The 19,942-nt window shown below is 43.4% G+C and overlaps 1 protein-coding gene and 1 long non-coding RNA gene across 7 annotated transcripts in view; one reads left to right on the forward strand and one right to left on the reverse strand.

The window, feature by feature from the left end:
• The window catches only part of LOC140199687 (uncharacterized), a 53,061-nt gene extending 36,981 nt beyond the window's left edge, over positions 1–16,080 (reverse strand). For all 4 annotated transcript variants that reach the window (XR_011886466.1, XR_011886467.1, XR_011886468.1 and 1 more), the window contains exons 1-2: positions 15,876–16,080; positions 2,944–3,050 (exon numbers count right to left, since the gene is read on the reverse strand). This is a non-coding gene — a long non-coding RNA (uncharacterized lncRNA). The remainder of the gene's footprint in view (positions 1–2,943; positions 3,051–15,875) is intronic.
• An 89-nt stretch (positions 16,081–16,169) lies between these two features.
• ccnt2a (cyclin T2a) overlaps positions 16,170–19,942 on the forward strand; it is a 39,051-nt gene continuing 35,278 nt past the window's right edge. For all 3 annotated transcript variants that reach the window (XR_011886464.1, XM_072262156.1, XM_072262157.1), the window contains exons 1-2: positions 16,170–16,361; positions 18,799–18,880. Coding sequence is in view for 2 of the 3 variants with exons in the window: in XM_072262156.1 (XP_072118257.1) it covers positions 16,207–16,361; positions 18,799–18,880 (237 nt within the window). In the remaining variant the exon portion in view is untranslated. The remainder of the gene's footprint in view (positions 16,362–18,798; positions 18,881–19,942) is intronic.

Genomic DNA, 19,942 nt, shown 5'->3' on the forward strand with positions numbered 1-19,942 from the left:
GTGTTTCCACTGGCTGCCTCGCCAGGTCTGCACAGACACACGTATCATTCATTAAGAGTACCGTCTGTGGTCCTATCCACCTGGGGGCAAACCCTGGCCTTTCTGGCAGCACCCTCACCATAACTTGGTCGCCGATCTGTGGAAGGGCTATCCCCTTTCCCTCTGGCTCTTTCTGATCAGCGATTCGCTGTTGTTGTTTCACTCGGTCCTTTAATACTTTAAGATGGCAGTAGCTTTTCCCCCTGCTTTTTGGCAGGGGTCCTGTGAAGTCTATCTAGATGTTTTCCCATGGTCCCCTCAGCCGAGGCTGATTTGCCAGCTGTAGCTTTCTGCCCTTACCAGGGTTATGCTGGGCACAAATGATACAACGGCGGCAGAATTTCTCAACATCCCCGCCCATCCCTGGCCACCACTTGTCCTGCCAGAGGGTTGTGATCATGCTCTGCCTTCCCTAATGCATCGCCCCATGATATAACTTCAGTAGTATTTGCCTAATACATAGTGGGGCCACTGCGACTCTTTCTTCCCCGTGTGTCCAGCTCCCGTCTGGTCCCTCCTTTCCTCCTCCATTTTTCCTTCTCTTCTGCCTCTACCTCTTCACATAATTTTACTAAGCGGGCTTCTGTCGTTTCCTCCTGCACACTGGCAATTTCAATTGCCCCTTGTTCCTCTGCTGCCTTATCCGCAGTAATGTCTGCCCTAGGAGGAACCGGGAAAACTTTATGTTCTGGAATGGCCGCAGTCTCTCTGAGTACCCCCTGGGGTTTTTGTTCCTTCACTATACCCTGAACAGCGGACAGTGTGTCAGTTTGTATAGGGTCCTGCTTCGGAGGTTTATACAGACCCTCCTCTATTTTAACTGGGTCTATCTCTACCTGCTCACAATCTTGCTTGTCTCTAGCCCACACAGCTGGGAACTGCTGACAAGGTAACCCATAGACACCATCCTGGCTCCAGTCTCTAATGATCGAGACAGCTGCGCCTATGCTAGCCAGGCCGTGTATTCCGTTGGTTGTACGCGTTCGCTGTCCCTGACTCTTCCATATTATTTCTTCTTTTCCTGAATTTATAACAGCTCCTGCTTCCCTTAGGATATCTACTCCAATAATCGTGCCCTCATTATTTGGACATACCCAGAAAAACACTGGAAGTTGCACTCCCTCGATTTCTAGTATTTGCTTCTCACTTCTTTCTGCTTTTACTGTTTTCCCTCCTACACCCCTGATATAACTGGCCTGTCCGGTTGTTGGTAAGGGTAAGTCTGTTATCGATAAGATGCCCCTGTGTCCACTAACATATTGCATTGCCGTCCCCCTAACAATGCCGTTGTGTACATCCGTGAGTCATCAGAGCTGGCCATGGAGCACGCTGTCACATCCTTTTCTGCCTTAAGAGGCGCCATTACTAACTCTTTGATCTGATCGGCAGTCAGACTGGTTTCTGATGGGGTGAGTGACTGGGTGTCTGCCGTGGCCTTCGCCTGGGTTTTCCCCCTCCCTTTTGGACACTGTCTCCAGCCATGTCCCGATAGGCCACAGCTGTAGCATATCAACTCCTTCACCGCCTTATACCTGGTCCAGCAGTCCTTTGCTCGGTGCCCTGGCTGCTGGCAAGCAAAACAAACTATCCGGGACATCACAGCGGCTGCATCCACTATACCCACTTTACGATTTCTCTTGCCTTTTCGTTGGCCTATCTCACTGGCCCATGAAACTATCTCAGAGTAGTTGGACCCTACCGTTATGCCTAAATCTAAAACTTCCTGGTGGGCTGAGCTCAGGCCTTCCTTCAGCATTTTTAAGGAAGGCAGGGTCATCCCTCCCTGGGTTATCCAACTCGGAATACTCCTCGTACACTCGGTATTTACGTTCTGCATAATCCATGGCTGCCTCGTCAGCCTTTTGAATCACTGCCATTATCATTCCCCAGCAACTCTCGCCTCCCCCCAGCCGCTGCCTCACTTCCCCTTTAAAAGAGCGATATCTTTCTTCATTACTGGTGCTCCCGGTAGTTGTCCATGTACCACCCCGCACCCCCAGGCCATACTGTCCCACATATTCCTCGGGCACTTGGCTTTCACTAAAACATGTATATCTTTCGGGTGCATCTGGTGAATTTCAACCATTTCCTCGAGTTTGTGCCAGAATTCTGAATTCCCACAGGCGACTTTAAGTGAGGGCAACTCGGACAAAATGCTCTGTTTCTCCCTGGGGGTGAAGGGCTTATGAATAGTCGTAATCAAGGTCAAGGGCTGGCTCAGATCATTAGGGTTCTCAACCTGACGTTGCCTGACTTCAATAGGTGCCACACACATCAAAGTTGCTGGTGAATGCAGCAGGCCAGGCAGCATCTCTAGGAAGAGGTACAGTCGATGCCTCGGCCCGAAACGTCGACTGTACCTCTTCCTAGAGATGCTGCCTGGCCTGCTGCGTTCACCAGCAACTTTGATGTGTGTTGCTTGAATTTCCAGCATCTGCAGAATTCCTGGTGTCTGCGTTTTCAATAGGTGCCATTCTGGTTGATCTCTCTGGGTAAAACCTCTCCCTGAGATATCCCCACACTACACAAAATATAAAACAGCAGAGTATGTATTCCACAATCTACCAATTTTGAGTACCTGAACTCATGATGCCTGCTGTATTCCTTTGCCTCACACTTGCAAACGCATACACTAAAATGCAGCTCCCCGAATGAGTACACACGCCCCTAAGCTGGCATCTCGAACCATACCTTTGGTTACCACCTTTTGCAACTGGTGGTCCAACTCTCACTGTTAACCAAGTTAACACGTGAAGATTCCTCACTTACATAAACACACATGCACACGCACACACTACTTTTATATCTACCATTTCAGCTCTCCACATTCGTGATTACCTCGTGACCCCTGCACCACCGACCGAACAGATCCAAGTGTGAGTGTTATTTTAGAAAAATACTCACCAACTTAAGACTGCTAGGAACGCTGGCCACACGACGGGTCACGAAGGCATCCCACTCCTGACACCAAATGTTGTAGCGTGGATGAAATTACCGGAGAGACAGAGTCACTGGTAGATACAAAGCAGCTTCTTTATTCGACATAACAGGTACAGTAGGCATCTTACGGACGGAGATGCTTTCATAGTCATACTTTATTAATCCTGGGGGAAATTGGTTTTCGTTACAGTTGCTCCATAAATAATAAATAGTAATAGAACCATAAATAGTTAAATAGTAATATGTAAATTATGCCAGTAAATTATGAAATAAGTCCAGGACCAGCCTATTGGCTCAGGGTGTCTGACCCTCCAAGGGAGGAGTTGTAAAGTTTGATGGCCACAGGCAGGAATGACTTCCTATGACGCTCTGTGCTGCATCTCGGTGGAATGAGTCTGAGTCTCTGGCTGAATGTACTCCTGTGCCCACCCAGTACTTTTCCATAGAAAGGTCTGTTAGCTCAATCTGGGCTCGATATTTATATGCTAAACACAAAGGCAATCGCTACTTAAAAGTTATAGACAATACTTAGACAATGCTTCCTTTTGAAGCTACATACAAACATCACACCTTTGGATTTCATCCTTTCCTTCTGAGGCCAACATGTCTGGGTTGGTATCCACAGCCTTTAGAAATGTAAGTTAAGTCTAGGATACATTTATTTGGCATTTCCTGTGCTAACATAGAAGACAATTAATATTTATAATGTATAGTTGATACTGCCTTCGAAACTACAGCATCAGGTCAAACTACCAGAAGCATCTGGTATTCATACCTTTTAGGAAGCCCATTGTGGTGGACTCAATCCACAGTCCTTTGTCAAACAGTTAAGCTAGAAGTCTGGTGGCCAAAGTCATTTAAGTGTTAACAAATCATCTACCCAAAAAAACTTCACTCTAACACCAACATTGTATTTCATTTGCTACTTCTTTGCCCATTCTCCTAAACTATCTAAGTCTTTCTGCAGGCTTTCTGTTTCCTCAACACTACCCGTTCCTCCACCTATCTTTGTATCATCGCAAATTTAGCCACAAATCCATTAATACTGTAGTCCAAATCATTGACATACATCGTAAAAAGCAGCGGTCCCAACACCGACTGCTGTGGAACTCCACTGGTAACCAGCAGCGAGAGAGAATAGGATCCCTTTATTCACACTCTCTGTTTTCTGCCGACCAACCAATGCTCCACCCACGCTAGGAACTTCCCTGTGAATTCCATGGGCTCTTATCTTGCTGAGCAGCCTCATGTGCGGCACCTTGTCAAAGGCCTTCTGAAAATCCAACTACACCACGTCTACTGCATCTCCTTTGTCTACCCTGCTTGTAATTTCCTCAAAGAATTGCAGTAGATTTGTCAGGCAGGATTTTCCTTTCAGGAAACCATGCAGGCTTTGATCTATCTTGTCATGTGCCTCCAGGTACTCCATAATGTCATCCCTAACAATTGATTCCAACAACTTCCCAACCACTGATGTCAGGCTAACAGGTCTATAGTTTCCTTTCTGCTGCCTCCCACCCTTCTCAAATAGCAGAGTAATATTTGCAAATTTCCAGTCATCCGATTCTTGAAAGATCACAAGACAAAGGAGAAGAAGTAGGCCATTCGGCACATTGAGTCTGCTCCACAGCTCCCCCATGAGCTAAACTATTCACCCATCCAGTTCCAATTTCCGGCTTTTTCTCCATATCCCTTGATACCCTGACTAATTAGATACCTGTCAATCTCCTCCTTAAACACACTCAATGATCGGGCCTCCACAGCCATATGTGGCAACGAATTCCACAAATCCACGACCCTCTGGCTAAAAAAATTTCTCCTCATCTCTGTTTTAACTGGGTACCCTCTAATTCTAAGACTATGGCCTCTTGTCCTGGACTCACCCACCAAGGGAAACAACCTTTCCACATCTACTCTGTCCAACCCTTTCAACATTCGAAACGTTTCTATGAGATCCCCTCTCATTCTTCTATACTCTAATGAATGCAATCCAAGAGCTGACAGACGCTCCTCATATGTTAGCCCCTGCATTCCAGGAACCATTCTCGTAAATCTTCTCTGAACTCTCTCCAACATCAGTATATCCTTTCTAAGATAGGGGGCCCAAAACTGCACACAGTATTCCAAATTAGGAATTCCAGCATTCTGCACGAGGACCCTCACAAGTCCCTTTGCACTTCCGATTTTTGAATTTTCTCCCAATCTAAATAATAATCTGCCCCATTATTTCTTCTTCCGAAATGTACAACCGTACATTTGTCAACGTTGTTTCTCATCCTCCATTTTGCCCACTCTCCTAAACTGACTGAGTCTCTCTGCAACCTTTCCATTTCTTCAACATTTCCTGCTCCTCCACCTATCTTGGTGTCATCCACAAACTTGGCCACAAAACCATCTAATCCATAATCCAAATCATCGATATACATTGTAAAAAGCGGCCCCAACACCGACCCCTGCAGAACACCACTAGTAACCGGCAACCAATCAGAATAGGATCCCTTTATTCCCACCCTTTGCTTTCTGCCTATGCTCCACCCATTTCAATATCTTTCCTATAATTCCATGGGCTCTCATCTTATTTAGCAGCCTCATATGCGGCACCTTATCGAAGGTCTTTTGAAAATCCAAATACACAACATCCATAGCTTCTCCCTTGTCAATCTTATTCGAGATTACCTCAAAAAATTCCAATTACTTAGCCTAATAGGTTAGATTTACCACAGTACATAATTATCTATTTAAATGTTTATTTTCCTTTTATATCATCTCAATGTGTACTTAAGAATGTATAAATAATTGTAGTTTTATCCATATAAAAAAATGGAAAAGGTTATATGTGTGAAAAAAGTACATGATATTTGTGAATTCCTTATCCAAATAAAAATAAAATTTAAAAAAAAAAAAAAAATTCCAATAAGTTGGTAAGGCAGGATCTTCCCTTCATGAAACCATGCTGGCTTCGGCCTATCTTGTCATGCACCTCGAGGTATTTCATAACCTCGTCCTTGAGGATTGACTCCAATATCTTTCCAACCCCGATGTCAGACTAATAGGTCTGTAATTTTCTTTTTGCTGCCTCCTTCCTTTCTTAAATAGCGGAACGACATTTGCGACCTTCCAGTCCTCCGGAACCATGCCAGAGTCTATTGACTGCTGGAAGATCATTTCCAATGCTTCCACAATCTCCAAAGCCACCTCCCTCAGAACCCTTGGGTGCACCTCATCCGGGCCGGGAGACTTATCTATTCTTAGTCCACTTAGCTTCCCAAGCACTTTCTCTCTAGTTATCTTGACTGTACCTAATTCTATTCCCTGATACCTCTGGCTATCAGGTATGTTGCTCATGTCTTCCACTGTGAAGACTGATGCAACATACTCATTCAGTTCCTCTGCCATCTCTTTGTTATCCATTATAATTACTCCAGCATCATTTTCAATCGGTCCCATATCTACCCTTGTCACTCTTTTACTCTTCACATATTTAAAAAAACTCTTAGTATCCTTTTTTATGTTAATCGCCAACTTCCTTTCATAATTCGTCTTTTCTTTCCTAATGACTTTCTTAGTTTCCTTCTGTCAGTTTTTAAAAGTCTTCCAGTCCTCATTTTTCCCACTAATTTTTGCTTCCTTGTACACCATTTCTTTTGCTTTTATTTTTGCCTTAACCTCTCTCATTAGCCACATTTGTGCCATTTTTCCATTCATGATTTTCTTTTTTCTTGGAATATATTTTTCCTGCATTTTCCTTATTTCTTGTAGGAATTTCATCCAATTCTGCTCTGCCGTCCCTCCATTTAGTTTACTTTTCCAATTGTCTTGGGCCAGTTCCTCTCTCATACCACTGTAATTTCCCCTGTTCCACTGAAATATCGATACACCTGATACCAGCTTCTCCTTTTCAAAATTGAAACTGAACTCAATCATATTATGATCACTACTTCCAAGAGGTTCCTTTACCTCCAGCTCCCTAATCGCCTCAGGTTCGTTACACAGCACCCAATCCAAAACAGCCAGTCCCCTGGTAGGCTTCTGGACAAGTTGCTCCAAAAAGCCATCCTGTAGGCATTCTACAAACTCCCTCTCCTGTGATCCATTACCTTCCCGACTTTCCCAATCCACTTTCTTTTTTTTTAATTTTATTTTTATTTGGATAAGGAATTCACAAATATCATGTACTTTTTTCACACATACAACCTTTTCTATTTTTTTATATGTATAAAACTATAATTATTTATACATTCTTAAGTACACATTGAGATGATATAAAAGGAAATTAGACACTTAAATAGATAATTATGTACTGTGGTAATTCTAATCTATTAGGCTAAGTAATGGTATTAGTTGTTAAGAAAAATAGTAATAATAGTTTCCATATAACTCTTCTGGACCATTTCCACTAGTCCAAAATGTTGTATGTAAGCCTATATAACAACCATTGTAGGTGTTTATATCCTAATTTGTTCATGCTTGCTCCTGCCCGCAGACATAATTATCCAATCCCTATGTACTTATTTACTTAATTTTTTCATTTTTTATCCCTTTCCCAAATCTTTCCCTTTACTTGTGTTAATTCTCTATTTTCCAAAAGAAAACAAAAAAAAAAAAGACATTTAGACTAGGGGTGCTTACATTAGCAATATTACTGTGTTGATAAGAAGAGCAGTATAAATCATTAGGAGAGTCATCTAAAGTCTGCTCGCATTGGGGTTATATATTCAATCCATTTATTCCAGATTTGATCAAATTTTTCTTTTTGAATTCTCAGGGAGTAAGTCAACTTTTCCATTTTAAATATTTCCAAGATAATTTCGTGCCAATCTTCTAATGTAGGTGGTATTGGATTTAGCCACTTTCTAGTGATTGATTTGTTACTTGCCGCTAAGAGGGCCTGCAGCAACTTTATATCTTCCTTCCGTTCAAGAAACAATACATGCCCCAAATAGAGCGTCTCAAAGTTCAGAGGTATCTGGGACCTAAGTACCTTAACTAATGTTCTATGAATACCTTCCCAATATAGACTTAATTTAGGGCAATCCCAGAAAATATGAAAATGATTTGCCTCCTTGGAGCCGCACCTTCTCCAACACGTCACGTTTATATCTTTATATTTTTCCTGATATGGGGTCTTGAAGTATCTTATAATGTTTTTCCAACAATGTTCTCTCCAAGTCAAAGAATTAGTCGAGGACCATTGAAAGCTGCAGATTTTCCCCCAAGTTTCCTCTGAAAGTACCAACCCCGCTTCTTTCTCCCACTTCTCTTTAAGATACAGTGTATTTACATTTTTAGCATGGGAGAGTGCATTATATAATCGAGAAACTGATTTACTAGGCATTGAACTGCAAGCCAAATTCAGAATCTTGAAAAATTCTAATTCTACTGTTGATAGGTCTATATATCTACAACTCTGGTTAACATAGTTTCGTACTTGAAGGTACCTAAAAAAGTCATTGTGTTCTAGGCCATGTTTGTCCTGCAGGATTTGGAAACTTTGTAAAACTCTTATCTATAAATGAGAGGTAGGTTGTAAGACCTTTCTTTATCCATAGCTCAAATCTTTTATCTCCTCTGTTGGGAAGGAATTCAGTATCATATGCACACCATCTAAAGAGTTTTAACATGTTATTAATTCCACATGAATTAACCACCTTCTGCCATACTTTTAACGTAAGATTTATCCAACTGTTTTTAAATTTTTCCAACTGGGCCATCAATCCTTTGTCAGCTATTGAGGCCTGTAGAGGAAAACTGTCAACTAATCCAAATTCTATTTCCTTCCATAATTCTACCCATAAGGATTCTACCTCTTCTGATCCTATGTCCCTTCTTTCTATTGATGTGATATCGTTACTTACCATCAGGGCCACGCCACCCCCTTTACCTACCTTCCTATGTGTATCCTGGGATATTCAGCTCCCAATCACATCCATCATTTAGCCATGACTCGGTTATGGCCACAATGTCATACCTTTTAACCTGCAGCTGTGGAGCAAGGTCATCCACCTTATTTCTAATGCTGCGTGCATTTAAGTACAGTACATTTAGATCGGTACCTGTTGCCACTTGTGCTATATTTCTATTTTGCAGCAAGTTATCCTGTATATTCACCGGCCTGTCCTTCTTACCATCTTTGCTGCACAGTATTTTTGACTTATTTCCATTTTCCTCTTCCTCGATCCTAACACCTTGGTTTCCTTCCCCTTGCCAACTTAGTTTAAACCCTCCCTAACAGCTATATTAAACAACCCCGCTAGGATATTAGTACCTTTTGAGTTCAGGTGTAATCCATCTTTTTTGTACAAGTCATACCTTCCCCAAAATAGATCCCAATGATTCAAGAATTTGAAACCCTGCCCCCTGCACCAGTTACTTAACCACACATTCATCCGCTTAATTTTGCTATTCTTACCATCATTAGCATGCAGCTCAGGCAGCAATCCTGATATTATTACTCTCATCATTGTCAATGCCTCTGCAATCTCTCCAGCTACTTCCTTCAGAACCTGAGGGTGCATTCCTTCAGGTCCAGGTCCACCCTCAGACCATTAAGCTTCATGCGCACCTTCTCAGTCATAATTCTCACTGCACATACTTCACTTTCCTGACACTCTTGAATGTCCGGTATACTGCAGATGTCTTCCACTGTGAAGACTGATGAAAAATACGCATTCAGTCCTTCTCCATCATTTGCCTTGATTTCGTAGATCTCAGTGTTATTGGGGCTCACTGCTGACATTGCCTTAATGTTCTTTCTTAGAACTCTTAAGCATCTGTCACCACCATTCCCCCAATCCAATATGGCTTCATATGACATTTTTGACTGCAAGAATTAACCACCTGTATTTGTGTCCCACTCTACCTCTCCCGACCCTCCCAACCAGCTTGATCTGCAAGTCATCCTTCACCCTTATTCTTTTTTTGTGTGCAAATTTAATAAATCGAGAGAATAATATTCCCCAGTCTGCTCCACGAGACGAGGGAAGAGATTGCTGAGCCTCTGGCTAGGATCTTTATGTTCTCGTTGTCTACGGGAATGGTACCGGAGGATTCAAGGGAGGCGAATGTTGTCCCCTTGTTCAAAAAAGGTAGTAGGGATAGTCCGGATAATTATAGACCAGTGAGCCTTACGTCTGTGGTGGGAAAGCTGTTGGAAAAGATTCTTTGAGATGGGATCTCTGGGCATTTAGAGAATCATGGTCTGATCAGGGATAGTCAGCATGGCTTTGTGAAGGGCAGATCATGTCTAACAAGCCTGATAGAGTTCTTTGAGGTGGTGACCAGGCATATAGATGAGGGTAGTGCAGTGGATGTGATCTATATGGATTTTAGTAAGGCATTTGACAAGGTTCCACACGGTAGGCTTATTCAGAAAGTCAGAAGGCATGGTGATTCAGAATTGGCTTGCCTGCAGAAGGTGGTGGTGGAGGGAGTACATTCAGATTGGAGGGTTGTGACTAGTGGGGTCCCACAAGGATCGGTTCTGGGACCTCTACTTTTCGTGATTTTTATTAACGACCTGGATGTGGGGGTAGAAGGCTGGGTTGGCAAGTTTGCAGACGACACAAAGGTTGGTGGTATTGTAGATAGTGTAGAGGATTGTAGAGGATTGTCGAAGATTGCAGAGAGACATTGATAGGTTGTAGAAGTGGGCTAAAAAGTGGCAGATGGAGTTCAACCCAGAGAAGTGTGAGGTGGTACACTTTGGAAGGATAAACTCCAAGGCAGAGTACAAAGTAAATGGCAGGATACGTGGTAGATTGGAGGAGCAGAGGCATCTCGGGGTACATGTCCACAGATCCCTGAAAGTTGCGTCACAGGTAGATTGGGTAGTTAAGAAAGCTTATGGGGTGTTAGCTTTCATAAGTCGAGGGATAGAGTTTAAGAGTCGCGAGGTAATGATACAGCTCTATTAAACTGTGGTTAGGCCACACTTGGAGTACTGTGTCCAGTTCTGGTCGCCTCACTATAGGAAGGATGTGGAAGCATTGGAAAGGGTACAGAAGAGATTTACCAGGATGCTGCCTGGTTTAGAGAGTATGGATTATGATCATTGATTAAGGGAGCTAGGACTTTACTCTTTGGAGAGAAGGAGGTTGAGAGGAGACACGATAGAGGTATACAAGATATTAAGAGGAATAGATAGAGTAGATAGCCAGCACCTGTTCCCCAGGGCACCACTGCTCAATACAAGAGGACATGGCCTTAAAGTAAGGGGTGGGAAGTTCAAGGGAGATATTAGAGGAAGGATTTTTACTCAGAGAGTGGTTGGTGCTAGACAGGTATATGGAGGAATTTAAGGTGGGAGGTTATATGGGAGGCAGGTTTTGAGGATCAGCACAACAATGTGGGCTGAAGGGCCTGTACTGTGCTGTACTTCTCTATGTTCTAATAATAACTGTAGACAGGATTTGTAAATTGTAAACATCAGGAACTGTAAACAAAATTGTCAAATGCAGATTGTAAATAAATAACAATAGAAAATGAGCATGAAGATAAAAGATAAAAGAGTATTTGCTTGAGTGTAGTTATCCTCTTCTTTTCAAGAGTCTGATGATTGAGGGGTAGTAAATATTCTTGACCCTGGTGGTGTGAGTCCTGAGGCTCTTGTACCTTCTACCTGATGGCAACAGCGAGAAAAGAGCATGTTCTGGGTGGTGAGGATCTTCCATGAGGGATGCTGCTTTCCTACAGCAATGTTTCATGTACATTTGCTCAGTGGTTCGGATGGTTTTACTCATGATATACCGGGCCGAATCCTCTACCTTTTACACTTGAAGACATTGGTGCTCCCACACCAGGTTGTAGTGCAGCCAGTCAGCACACCTTACACCACACATCTATAAAAGTTGGTCAAGATTTCTGACGACATGCCGAATCTCCACGGACTCCTGAGGAAGGAGAGGTGCTGTTGTGCTTTCTTCACAATTCTGTTTATATGATGGGTCCTCTGAGATAGTGACACCCAGGAAGTTAAAGTTACTAAGCCTCTCCACCTCTGATCACTGACTCATAGACCTCTGGTTCCCTCTCCTGAAGTCTACTATCGATTCTTTGGTCTTATTGACAATGAGTAAGAGGTTGTTGACATTATTGACACTGCATGAATTATACTGACTAGTTCTCTTCTTCACTCCCTGTGAGCTGAAATATTGACAATTGCTGTTGGGCCTGCTGAATTCCTCCAGCTTCAGAATCCACAATTTGCCATCTCATGTGTCACAATCTTCCACCTGTTTTTCCTTCCTTTAGATTTGTCACCCAGCTAGGGAGATAAACAGTTATTTTGGATTTTGCTTTGTGCAGTAAGACTGGTATGACTGATGATGTACTTGCCAAAGGGTCTTTGGAGTAGCGTAGCTACATGTACTGAGACTTTATTTTGAAAGTGCTGTGTCTTTAAGCTAGGGTCTAAAAATCTAAATAAAGAAAACCATAATTGTATGAAGACTGCTGGCTGTGGTTGGTCAGGGCTAATATAAACAAAAATCCAGATCGCAAAAGAAACCTATTCCATTACTGTGAGTTCAGCAGAGACAGGATATAAAAGGATCACCTGGGAGAATGAACACAAAGTACTTACTGAAGCATTGGGATCACCGAGTGTAAGAGAGGTAAAGCCTAAAGTCCCGTGTGTGACCAGGAGCACTGGCAGCGGCAAGATATAAATAGTAAACACAGCAGGAGTGGCCGTCTTGTGAAGGGCTGTGAGGTTAAACTCTGGACCTTGGTGAGCATCAGGATGTGGATGCACTCACAGTAGTGTGTATAGGATGTGGAAAAGGTGGAAGACAGGAAACACACACAAAATGCTGGAAGAACTCAGCAGGCCAGGCAGCATCTATGGAAAAAAAGTACCATTGATGTTTCAGACTGAGACCCTTCAGCAGGACTGGAGACAAAAAGATGAGTAGATTTAAAGGGTGGGGAGAAGGGAGAGAGAAACACAAGATGTTAGGTAAAACCGGAAGCGGGAGGAATGAAGCAAAGAGCTGTGAGGTTGACTGGTGAAAGAGCTACAGGGGTGGAGAAGGGGGAACATAATAGGAGAGGACAGAAGGGCATGGAAGAAAAGGGGGGCAGGAGCACAAAAGGGAGGCAATGAGGAGGCAAGGAGATAAGGTGAGAGAGGGAAAAGGGGATGGGGAATGGTGAAGGGGGAGGGGGCCTTACTGGAAGTTCAAGAAATCGACATTTATGCCAACAGGTTGAAGGCTACCGAGACAGAATATAAGGTGTTGTTCCTCCAAACTTGGGTATGGCCTCGTCACAACAGTAGAGAAAGCCGTGGATTGACATATCCGAATGTTGACATATCCCGCTACTACTGCCACGTATCCTTCCTGGGAACATGTCTTCGCCACCAGCTTGCATCACATGGCTTCCAGATTTGTTTTCAAGCTTCTCGATTTGGACCCTCCGAGGACCCCAGGTACTCACATTCAATTGACTGTTTCACCTGATGCTTCTCCCACCATGTTCTATGCATCACGCTTTCTGCCACGAGGAGGTACCTGGTGTCTCTATCCCAGTCATTTTCACAACTCCAGGATTCTCTCTCCGCCCCCTGTAATGGATCAGCCACTACTTTATTCTCAGCCGGATCCACACTTTCAATCGCCGGTTCCTTGACTTTCTCACTTCCTGGAAAGATCAGACTGCCTGTCTACAGACCACAGAGCCTGTCACCTCCAACGCCGGCAAGCCCAGATGTCTCCAGACCTTGACCCATGCCACCGACCTCAACAACTCTAACGATCCAGAGCTGATTCAAAATCCCAACTCCACTGCCATCAATGCAGGCTCCAAAGTCCTCGGACCACCTCTAATGTGCTGATTGTGCAGCCTCCAACTCCAACCCTGACCTGCAGGCTGGGTCTTCACGCACTGCTGCTGAAACCCCTGCCTCCCCTTCATCTACCACCATTCCGCAATCCCATCTCTCTCAGGTCCCACCGCCAGCTCTTGGCTCCTCAGAGATTCCATCTTCCTCTCACCCCACCATTCCTGAACACTCCAAACCTCCCTTCTCCTCAGACACTGCCAACCCCCTTCCCCCCTCTGATCCAACTTCTCATCCGTGCCGGGTCTTCACCATTCCCTCTCTGTGGGGCAGACCATTCTGTCCTCAGTAAGGGCCTCACCTTTGTCCCCCTGCGCCCACCACGACACTGTGCTTTTCTTCCATCTCCTCCATCTCTGTGCCTACTCCTTTGACAAGGATTCTCCACCCTGCACCAAGGACCCCTTCTCCCATCTTCAACCCTCCTCCTCTTCCTGGACACCCCACCTTGGTCACCTGCCTGCTCTGAGTCTTTTCACTGCCAATTGCTGATGGGATATCAGCAGTCTCGACTTCGCCCCTCCTCTCTCTAATTCCAACCTCACCCCTTCCAAACGCTCTGCTCTCCACTCCCTCCGCACTAATCCTAACCTCACAATCAGACCCGCAGATAAGGGAGGCTGCTGTAGTAGTCTGGCAGACCGACCTCTACCTTGCTGAGGTCCAGTGCCAACTCTCAGACACTTCCACATAGTTACCCCTCGAACATGATCCCACTAAGGAATACCAGGCCATTGTCTCCCATAACATCACCAACCTTATTAACTCTGGGATCTCCCATCCTCCGCCACCGACCTCATAGTTCCCGCACCCCGGACCTCCCGTTTCCACTTGCTACCCAAGATCCACAAATCCGCTTGTCCATTGTTTCAGCTTGTTCATAGAACATAGAACAGTACAGCACAGTACAGGCCCTTCGGCCAACAATGTTGTGCTGACCCTTAAACCCTGCCTCCCGTATAACTCCCCACCTTAAATTCCTCCATATACCTGTCTAGTAGTCTTTTAAATTTCACTAGTGTATCTGTCTCCACCACTGAGTCAAGCAGTGCATTCCACGCACCAACCACTCTCTGAGTAAAAAACCTTCCTCTAATATCCCCCTTGAACTTCCCACCCCTTGTTCGTGAAAGAGAGCGCAGGGATGCAGAAATGCTGAAGTGAAGAGTTATTTTTTGAAGGACTGGAGAGCATGGTCTCTCTTTGAGGGTTTTACTGGTGCTTGCTTGGTGGGTGGTGGGAATGCTGATGCTTTATGCTAGGATAGTTTGGGGGAGGTGAGGGGAGGGTTGATGCTGCTTGTGGGTGGGAGGGGGCAGGGAGCTTTGGGGTTCATATGTCTTTCTTCTGTTATTCATTCCTTGGAGGTTTCTCTTCTATTCTGAGGATGTCTGTGGAGTAAGAATTTCAGGTTGTATACTCTATACATTCTCTGATATTGAAAGGAATTATTAGCTATTGTATGGATAGAGTAAATAAAAGGAGGCTTTTTCCACTGAGGTTGGGTGGGACTACAACCAGAGGTTATGGGATAAGAGTAAAAAGTGAATTTAAAGGAAACATGAGGGGTAACTTCTTGACTCAGAGGGTCCTCAGAGTGTGGACTGAGCTGCCAGCACAGGTGGTGCATGCGATCTCGATTTTAACGTTTTAAAGAAGTTTGGATAGGTACATGGATAGTAAGGATATGGAGGGCTATGGTCCCAGTGCAGGTCAATGGGAGAAGGCAGTTTATATGGTTGTGGCATGGGCTAGATGGCCAAAGGGCCTGTTTGTGTGCTGTCCTTCTCTATGACTCCAAAAGTACATTTTCCTATAATGGATAAGTAAAGGCGATGTACGCAGGAAATGGATTTTTTTTCTCTCTGATACCTGCAATGCCTGTTGGCTCCCGATGGTACAACAAGTGTTGGTACAGCTTTATCATTTTCCTTTTTTGCAGCATAAGATCCAAATACACATCACACTTTAACCTTACACACTTCCATCTACATATACCCCTATTAAATAGTAAAGTGATTTTAGTTAGACTACTGAATAGGTATCCTGAGTTTACCTTCCGTTGCAGATGCGTACCTCGCGAAGGGGAACTTGTTTCTTGAATTATCGCAGTCTATTACATACTTTAAACTGTTATTTTTAAAAACGGAACGCAAAGATATATCTGAATAAAACACAGGATGATGAAATGTTTTCTGTCGATGACGAGGCCTGGCTGCTGAGCCTCACTTCGGTCTTCAGTACATCGCGCAACGACAAATCCCAGCATGCCCTGCAAAATGACCCGCCCATGATCCGGGACGTGTGACCTCACGTCCGGTGATTGTGCGCCGAGGCGGCCGCATGCGCAGTGCGCCAGGCTGGGACTTGGTCTGGGTGTCGGGTAAATGGCAGCTTCAACCGCATCATCAAAATGGTATTTCACCCGGGAGCAGCTGGAAAACACGCCGTCGCGGCGCTGCGGTATAGACACCGACAAGGAGCTGTCGTACCGGCAACAGGCCGCCAACCTGGTCCAGGACATGGGGCAGCGGCTGAACGTGTATCCTTGCCATTATTACCTTTGAAATGCGGCGAGGCGGCAGGCGTGAGGCGAGGCCTGGCTGACATGGCGGCGCCTGCTGGGCCCGGGCACTCGGCGTAGGCGGCCGAGCGGGCTCAACCTGGCCCTCTGGGCGGCAGGGCCCACGCTGGTTTGAAGCCCTTGCCTCTGCGGGGAAAGCGGCCTTTTCTCAACGGGAAACCGGGCCGCATCCACCGCGCCTTGTCGTCGGGGCTTGGCGGCACCGTGTTGCGGTTTCCTGCTGAGAGGAGGAATCCTTTAGCTCGGCCTTGCGGGTTGTTTAATTTGACTTAACTGTGTGGGTAGTTGGGAAGGGAGGGGAGAGGGGTGCGCGGAGAGGCCGGCAGAGTGGAACTGGGACAGGAACAGGAACAGGTGGTGCACCAAGAGGCACAAAAGACAACATGGCTGCCGGGTCAGACCGGCGGAATAATGTTCACGACGCCATGCTTCGGTCGATGAATCAGAGAGAAATCCCTTTCCTCCAGTTAGCAGATGTCTTTAAATGTGTAAAAATTAGCATTTACAAGGTTTTACGCGAAGTTTATTTAAAATAAGCTAATGGAATTGTAGGTCAGAGCATCCATGATGAGTTTTTTTTTAAAGATTATGGTCTACTGTTGATTAAAACTGCCTCTGATGAAATCGATTCTCTCCGCAAATGCTGCATGATCTATGACGCTTTTAAACCATCTTCAATGTTTAATTTATATTTCCAGCATACGGAGTATTTCGTTTTTAGTTCTCTGGCGAGATAGTAATTTTTTCTGTTGGTGTAGTTGGTGATTTCGGTGGCATAAACTGCACGTGATTTCTGTAACACACCTCAAAGTTGCTGGTGAACGCAGCAGGCCAGGCAGCATCTCTAGGAAGAGGTACAGTCGACGTTTTGGTCCTGACGAAGGGTCTCGGCCTGAAACGTCGACTGTACCTCTTCCTAGAGATACTGCCTGCCGTTTACCAGCAACTTTGATGTGTGTTGCTTGAATTTTCAGCATCTGCAGGATTCCTCGTGTTTGCGTGGTTTCTATGTATGCTTTATGACAATTTGTTAAAGTTAGAATGTGTGAATTTGCACCAACAGCTGAGACTTTTTTACATTAATGACACTGGTCTTTTTCGTTGTTTTGATAAATTAGAGGAATATTTGATTTTCACTCTAGACTTGAAACATCGCTACCTATGTGTCATTTGGTATATATCCTTTGTTTTGCATATGAGGTGATGCAGAAGTAGGCTTGTTGACCCATCATGTCTGTATTCAGGCTTTTGCTGGAAATATTTCATTTTCTCTCCTGCAACACTCTATCCCCCCTCCCCCATCCACCTCTCCATCCACCTCTCCATGACCAATAAAAGAAATAGAGATACTGTTGGTTTTAATTGTTTAACACGTGAACTGTGATCTCAGCTGACCATGTTTATTTGGAGATGTTTTGTGTAATTTTCCAAAGTGATTTGTGGTAAATAGAGATGCTTGGTTGGCTGTGTTTCTTTTTCTTTTCGAAACATATTTTAAAAATACCTAGTTTAATAATGGAGGAAAAGCTTTATTGAGTGACATTTATTAACAAACTGCATGGTCGGTGCAGATTGTTAATCCTGACATAGTTCCTGATAATTTTGCTGATCACATGGTTATGATTTGTGCCTATTTTGCTTGCAGCTTGTATCTGCAAACGTTTTGTATCAATTATTTTTAAAGTATTGAGGCTGACTTGTTTTGCAAGATTGGAGTACCAGGTTGATTTACCAATTTTGTGAGCTTTGTGCAGCAATAGTTATTCAGTTGCTAAAAATGTAAAGGTGCATTCCTACTGTTATACAGCTACAATTATTTTCTTTAATCGTGCACATGATTAAGTAGCTCCATACAAAGTTGACATCTTTCTAACAACTTCAGTTTTTCAAAAATATATAAAATTATCTGCAATCTCAGTATAGATAAAATCTTAATCTCTAACCCTGCCTTGTTGCTTGAATTATTTTCTTCAGTCTGTTGGTTTCTATGGGAGATTTTGTTTTGTCACTAAGTAAATACATGCTAAAATCATATGGGCAGGCCATGATTCATTCCATAAATTATCTCATAAGAGTACAAGCAGTAATTTGAATTAAAACATGGGTCTTACTGAGTGACCTTGGAGATCTTCGCATTTCAAAGAAATGGATCAAGTAAACCTGCTGCATTAGTTAGACCAAGATGTATTTAGTGTTGTAAGTTATCGATTAATATCAGTGATTTGTATATTTCAAATTCAACGTTTTAGAATTGTTTTCTATTGATTGTGCCCATGATCTTTAGTTCTCCTTGTTTAAGTACCTTTATTTTTGAATTACGTTATCAATTTCATTAAAATTTGAAGCAAATTTTTATTTTTTTATTGTAGCACACTTTCCTTGACACACATTATAGCTCTCAGTTAACTATCAACACTGCAATTGTTTATATGCACAGATTTTATATGCAACATTCTTTCACAAGGTTTCATAGAAATGTAAGTGTTTTTAATTTTTACTTTCGAACAAATTTTAGTTTTAACCAATTGTGGGCTGAATGTTGAAAGAATTTGTAAAAGTTTGTTTGACCCGCTAGTTTAATTACATATTTAACTTTTTAGTTAATACTTTGACTGCAGTTTGTCAGTGTTAAAATAGTTGTCTTGTTATCTAGCCATGATGTTGAATTATATGATCCTTAAGTTTTGAGGTATATTTTATTTATCAAATCTTATGACTTCATATAGCATGTATTAGAAAAATCATCCACACTGCTGACAGTAGGATCTCATTTACCTACAATGAGTTGATTTTAGTGTTAAGTTTTTATAGTTTGGAGTGCGTATTATGAATCAACATATTGAGCTTTTTGGGTTTTTGTGCAGTACGCAAATGAGTGAATGTTTTCAGTTGCCCAACCTATGCATTGCCAAGTGCACTGGTGCATTAGAAGCTGCTCACATAAAACTTGTCACCAGGAAACATCCATTTACATGTAGTTTTAAATCCCCATTGGCTGATCATTTTTCTTGCAGTTTTGTTTGGTCTCCGGATTAATCTTTGTATGTCTCTACAGCACTATTTGCTAGTTGTATGTACGCTTAACAGAATTTCTTCCATGCTCTCGATATATGCATTAAAGGTTGAACATGTACAGTTAAGGATTCTAATTAAATGGTCTTTCAAGTAGATTGCCAATTAACAGAAAGGTTAAAAAATTCAGTGTAGGCTGAAGTCATTAGAAGTACTAGGGATGAGCGACAGCTTAAGGGTTATTTTATGTGTTCTGTAGCCTTTGAAGCACTTTGAAGCATTTCAAGATGGGGGTTTTGCATAGAACAAGTATTTGGAAGAGGAAAACAAGAGTGCAGATCTTGTGTTGCTCTTGATTGTAGGGTCATTGTTTTGTACCTTGTTTCTTCCATCGGCCAAGAACAGCACTTCAGTGATGCAGCATGGGGGCCATCTGAATTTGTCACTTACTAGTCCTTCAAGTGATAAAGAGTGATAGTGATAGAGTCCTTCATTTCAAAGAGACTTGTGCTTGCATTTGGTATCTG

This window comes from Mobula birostris, chromosome 6 (assembly GCF_030028105.1).
Source record: "Mobula birostris isolate sMobBir1 chromosome 6, sMobBir1.hap1, whole genome shotgun sequence".
Lineage (NCBI taxonomy): Eukaryota > Metazoa > Chordata > Chondrichthyes > Myliobatiformes > Myliobatidae > Mobula > Mobula birostris.